This window comes from Scardinius erythrophthalmus (assembly GCF_964197995.2).
Source record: "Scardinius erythrophthalmus genome assembly, chromosome: 10".
Taxonomy (NCBI): Eukaryota; Metazoa; Chordata; class Actinopteri; order Cypriniformes; family Leuciscidae; genus Scardinius; species Scardinius erythrophthalmus.
Window position 1 is genome coordinate 7,689,337 of NC_138230.1, and position 5,908 is coordinate 7,695,244.

General features: G+C 35.0%; 1 protein-coding gene across 1 annotated transcript; it reads left to right on the top strand.

Moving 5' to 3' along the window:
• The first annotated feature begins 318 nt into the window (after positions 1-318).
• ggcta (gamma-glutamylcyclotransferase a) lies at positions 319-5,879 on the top strand. The gene is made up of 4 exons (XM_081376853.1): positions 319-790; positions 2,491-2,636; positions 3,972-4,104; positions 5,246-5,879. The coding sequence occupies exons 1-4, from the start codon at positions 653-655 to the stop codon at positions 5,369-5,371; spliced, it is 543 nt and encodes a 180-aa protein (XP_081232979.1). The 5' UTR covers positions 319-652; the 3' UTR covers positions 5,372-5,879.
• The last annotated feature ends 29 nt before the right edge of the window (positions 5,880-5,908 follow it).

Consider the following 5,908-nt stretch of genomic DNA (forward strand, 5'->3'; position numbering starts at 1 on the left):
ACATTACAGAAATTAAATTTCTGTTCACTTTATTCAGTGTATTTGTAGAAGTTGCTTCTGAAAACCTCTCTGTTCACCATCACGTATCCTGAGTATGCTGGTCATGGGAAATCATAATACAAGGGATTTTTAATAATGTACTTTCTATAGCTAAAACACGTTTATTATGTTCATATTTCTGGGAATTGTGTAATTCAAAATATGTCTTTATATTTGTATAACATTTCTTTGGCTTAATTAATGTACCCCCAACATTTCCTAAACGTCCCTTTTACTAGTTTTAGCCTGTTTTTTACAGTCTATGGTTTTAGCGCGTACGAGTGAGTGGGACTTTTATTTTGAAAATGGTGGTTGTGACGCCGTCAGGGGTCAGTTCTCCTGTTTAGCAAATCGGGTTCATTTCAGTGAGTCAATTCAAACCTTTTTGCGTTTTGTTGTTCGAAATGCTAATTGTTTGCTGATTATCATTAATTGTATTTTTTCCAAATACAGTGAACAAAATTGTTGCCAGTTCCCACCTCGGTATATTGTATATTTTTTCTCCTTGTGAAAGATGCCGAGTCATTCATTCTAAAGAATCGATTCACAAGACTGATTCAATATGAAAGTCCTCAGGGTTTGTTTTTGAAGCGCTTGTTTTTCTACCCGTAACATGTCTTTAACCACGGCGTTAGTGAATATGTCATCCAGGGGTTGTTTCATGTATTTTGCTTATGGCAGTAATTTACTGAAAGAGAGACTACAACTGAAAAACCCATCAGCTGTGTTTCACTCTGTCGGCAGGATACAGGTAACAAGCTAACTCATTATTTGATGAATAATTACCATATTATTCGGTTATGAAAGGACATAAGCTCATAGTACGACAGACTTATAACCATAGAAGTCGAGTCTACCTTAAATTTATCATGGTAACGATGCCATGTTACTAGTAGTGAGTGTTACTGCGATAAAATTGTGGGGAAACTGCTTGTCACTGTCATAAACAAATGTACCATGGTAACTATTGTTTTAAATGAAATTTCCTTACAAAACCTTTCTATTTTATTTTTAATTGGCTATTTTTAAGTCAATTTGTGTGCATTTAAAAAAAATCTAGCCTATATAATTTCTTATACAAGGACCCAATTTAAATATTTAGTTTCTATTACGTTAATTAAAATGTTCTATTCGTCATAGCAGTGTACTGTTAGATCTATTATTTATTTATTTAAATTTAGTCTGTATTTACTTCAGTCTAATTTTCATTTTAATATTGATTTTTTTTTGAGTAGGCTTGTCTTTTAAAGGGGTCATATAATGCCATTTTTGTACAAGATAATATGATTCTTTAGGGTCTAAATTAAAAGTTTGTAATATACTTTAATTAAAAATTCTCATTAGTATTGTAAGAAAACACTCGTTTTACCTGGTCAAAAACAGCTCTGTTTTCAGCACGCCGTTTTAGTGCATGTGTCTTTAAATGATAATGAGCTTTGCTCACCCCACCCCTCTGTTCTGTGCACACACCTTTTGTAACACAATAAATAAACGTGGGATTATGAATTATATTGAGAACGTCGTACATAGAAAACATGCCGTAATGTACCCTGAGTGTAAACAGCCGCATTCATTGTGAAGTGTGCAAGTGATTTGCAAAGATTAATATAAAGATTAATATAAAAGTTAATAAAACGTTACACTCACTTCAGTTCTTCTGGAGGTGCAGCAGGAACATGAATAGTTGGTACCGATCCTTTTTTCAGGAGCTGCTTCTTAGCAAAACCAGCTTTACTGACCCTCGTTTGTAAAGCAGTGTGTGAAATGATTCACGCAAACATGAAAGCATTGACCTTGATCGTGGGGAATATTCCCTTCGAAAACAAACTCAGCCACTGCGTCTTCAGCGGTTCGGATTTAGGAACATCAAAATGATGCTGTGTTCGTTATTACACCCAAGAACAGAACACCACAATCGCTTTGACGCCATTCTGCTCATAGACAGTGCTCCAGCGTATCAACAATGACCACACGGATTGACAGCGCGGACTATGATTGACAGCTCGTTCACGAGCGAGGGCGGGTCTGTGTTGAAACACTGCTGTCAATCAACAATCGTGGGAGGGGCGTCGATTTTGTGACATCACAAAATCGAACGGCTTGATTTGAGAGAGGGGTAAACATATAAGAAGATTAAAAAAAAAACACTGGATGGATTGTTTATGATGGTTGTGTACAGGCACTGCCAACACACATTTCAGTACAATCAACTTGTAAAATTGCATGTACCATTATATGACCCCTTTAAACATATTGTAAATAATGAGTTTAAATCACAAACAAACCAAAAAACTATCATGACGCACCATGTTAATCTTTGACGAACATTGAAATGCATTGTAAACATTATTGTGTTGTATACTATGGCACATAAGTATATTAATCATGCAGTATCATGGTATAAATCATTGTGTTACGCTGTCTTGTACTTATCCTTGTACTGTGTCTCAGGACTACAGGCTGGATTTCGGTCTTTGGGCCGACTGCACGGACTGCTCTTGGCACGGTGGAGTCGCATCGATACAGGAGAGTGAAGGAGACGAGGTGTGGGGGGTCGTGTGGACGATAGACGACCAAAACCTGCCCAGTTTAGACCGGTGAGATCAAGTGACAAAATCACTTGTATTTATGATCAGTATTGTTTTGGAAATTGCACCCTTTCCACAGAATAAGAACAAACTCAAATCAGTATTTTCTGTCAATTTATTTATTTTGTAAGGAGCTGTGTATCATGCTTGTTTACTGCACATTATCTCCTAAATACATACAGTGGAAAAGATAACTGTTTAGTAGGGTACAACGGGGATACAGGCACACCTTAAGAAAAATGCGCTTTTTAATAATCCAATAGTGTATGATAGCAGATAACATACATAGGTTTTTATTGAACATTGATGAGCAACAGATTTTGTGTGAAAATAAATAAAAGTGGTATGTTTTGTTTAAAAGTCGTATAAATGTATGAAGTAGCAAGGTGGGCCTTTAACCCTGCACACGGGGTAAAATCAGCATGGGGCAAAATACACAAAGTTTTGATACAAAACTAAAGTAAAATGTTTTGATTAAGTTAATACTTGTATGAAGAATTAGAATTTTCCTTTTTTTTTTTTTGTAAAAAAATAAAGAAAGAAGAAGAAATTTGCACTTTTTGAACCATGCAGTTTATAAAATAAATAAAACATTGCAAGACTATATTAGCCTTGACTGATTTCAGTGTGCGGTCAGCTATTTTCTTGTTTGTTTGCAAAGTACAGAAACAAAATTATAAAAGAAGTAAAGATTCTGAAAGCATTGAATGAGATCCCATAATAATTTAAAATAGCTTTACAGTAGTAACAACAAATTATGTTTTATTATAAGATATGATTCATATCACATTTTTAAATTATGGTTTTATTATAAATATGATGATTATCTCAAAGGTGGACACCCAACTTAATATATGATAATTACCATCTGAATCTAACCATGTCAACAAATGGAAAAGTCAGCCATATTATCATGTTAATTATTGTGCCCTGACAGCAGGGGCGCCGTTTACCTCACATAGCATACTTTTACATATTCTGTTATTGAAAAAATGTTGGTTTATTTACATTGAACAAAATTGAAAAACATTAACTAGAACTTTTTTCTCAAAATATAGTCAAGAATTTTATAGATTTTCATATACTACATAAATCTACAACATTTTAAAAAAAAACATTAAATATTAGATTAAATTAGCGCAGAATCAACTTTGCGTTGCTGTCCACAATCCCGTCAAGGATCGGCCAAATTTTCATGTGCATCTTCAAAAATGGTTGTTAAAAAAGTGCTGAGGTGAACTTTTGTGCCATCTAGTGATTTGAAGAAGAATAAAGACAAATGCGTCTGTGCCTTTAGCCCCGCTGTACCCTACATAAAATAGTATACACACGCATGTGTTTCAGACAGGAACAGGTTCATGAAGGAGTGTACAGCCCATTAGAGGTCAAAGTAGAAACAAAAGATGGCCCGCTTCTCTGCCGGACGTACAAGATGAACAATTTCAGACCCTGTCCACCTTCACCACAGTATAAAAAGGTACATTTTACTGCCCATCATAAGCCTGACTGACCAAAACAAATCAAAACTGTATTATGTGCTTTAACTGGAGATTTAGATATTCTCATTATACTTGTATATTGTTTTAAAGGGGTCCTATTATGCTTTTTCACTTTTTCAACTTTAGTTAGTCTGTAATGTTACTGTTTGAAGATAATAAAAGATCTGTAAGGTTACAAAACTCAAAGTCCACTCCAAAGGGAGATAATTTATTTAACAGAATCCACTTTCCAAGAACTACAACGAACGACTAGTTTTGACTACGACGTGTTTTTTCTGGATCTTATGAAGTCACACAATGTTTCTCAATTAAATAATCTCTGCCTACCATATATGAAAAAGGGGGTGAGGCCTGGTTGAGCTGCACTAGAGAAGACAGTGTTGTTGTCACTATGTCAAAGTGACTCCGTTTCCAAAACTCATTGGTTTGACCTTCCTAAGGTTGACAAACTTAGAAAGGTTAAAACTGATTTTAAACACTGTTCTTGAACATTATAACCCCAACGTTTATCTGTGTGCTGCACATTTTACGGAGGAAAGCTTTCAGAACCTAATAGAGTACAATGCAGGCTACACACAAGCTTCTCTTGAAACAAAGCAGTTTTGTCGGGACATTCTGTTGTTTTGTGGATCACAACTTGTAAGTTTGTCTTATTATTTCTAGTTGCGTTTTCTATTAACAGTTCCAATATAAGTTTTATGTTTTATTTACACCTGATCAGATGCTCGCAGTTATGGTGAGGGCCGTGACATTTCTAGAACGTGCTAAGTGGTGCCAATAACAACACACCAGGCCAGCTAACCAATCACAACAAATTTCATATTTTAGAAGGAAGGGCTTCATCGAAATAAACAGCACGTTCGGGCCAGACTGGGGAGAGAGGTGTTGTAATAATGTTAAATATGTGAAAAATAATGTTGTTGTTTTTTTAACAATCAAGCATGAAAGCATATTCTAGTACACCCCAAAAACAAAATCATAAAAATGGCATAATATGACCCCTTTATGATTTTAGACCATTAACATCTGTGACTGTCGAGCTGCATGACTATCATGAAAAGTGTCAATGATGAACCTCTTATTCATATGAATGTTTATCTCGTCTCATTCGTCATCTAGGTTGTGTGTTTAGGGGCTCAACAGAACGGCTTGCCTCAAAACTACATACAGAAGCTTCTGGCACTGGAGACAAACAACTACAGCGGCACTTCCATACTGGACCAGATTACAGACATTGAGAAATGAGCTGCAGGAAATTGTGTATTTTTACCTTATTTACCAAGTCTGTTATTAATAAATGCACAGATTTTAACCAATGCATTGGATTCAAATATATTGTGATATGGTTTGAACAGAAGATACACATATTGTTTCAAACAATATTATTATGTAAAATGGGGAAACAAACAGTGTAAATGTCAACAGGGATAATACTTACAATCCTCTTTGTCACATTATTTTATGATAATGAAAGTGGTGATACATGTTTACATTTATCTTTTTAAAATGCCAAATTCAGAATACTCTTACAATGCAGCATTTTGGGGGGAAAGATAGGGAATGGTTTTATTCTTGTTTTGAAATAAAATGAAACGTAAAGAGATTTTTTTCTTTTGTTTAATTGGGGTTGGAGCTGAACTCTGCTGGACAGTGGCCCTGCAGGATCAGGATTGGATACCCCTGCACTAGTGGGTTAAAACTCAAACATGAAAATCTCCAAAATATGTGTAATAAAAATTATTAACAACCAATTAAAATATGACCATTTTTAATCATCTCTAC

Bases quoted from the DNA above. Each gene is read 5' to 3' on its own strand.
- ggcta (XM_081376853.1), top strand. From the start codon at position 653: ATGTCTTTAACCACGGCGTTAGTGAATATGTCATCCAGGGGTTGTTTC. The intron at 2,637-3,971 runs GTGAGATCAAGT...CATGTGTTTCAG, and splicing joins AACCTGCCCAGTTTAGACCG to ACAGGAACAGGTTCATGAAG. The intron at 4,105-5,245 runs GTACATTTTACT...TTCGTCATCTAG, and splicing joins CTTCACCACAGTATAAAAAG to GTTGTGTGTTTAGGGGCTCA.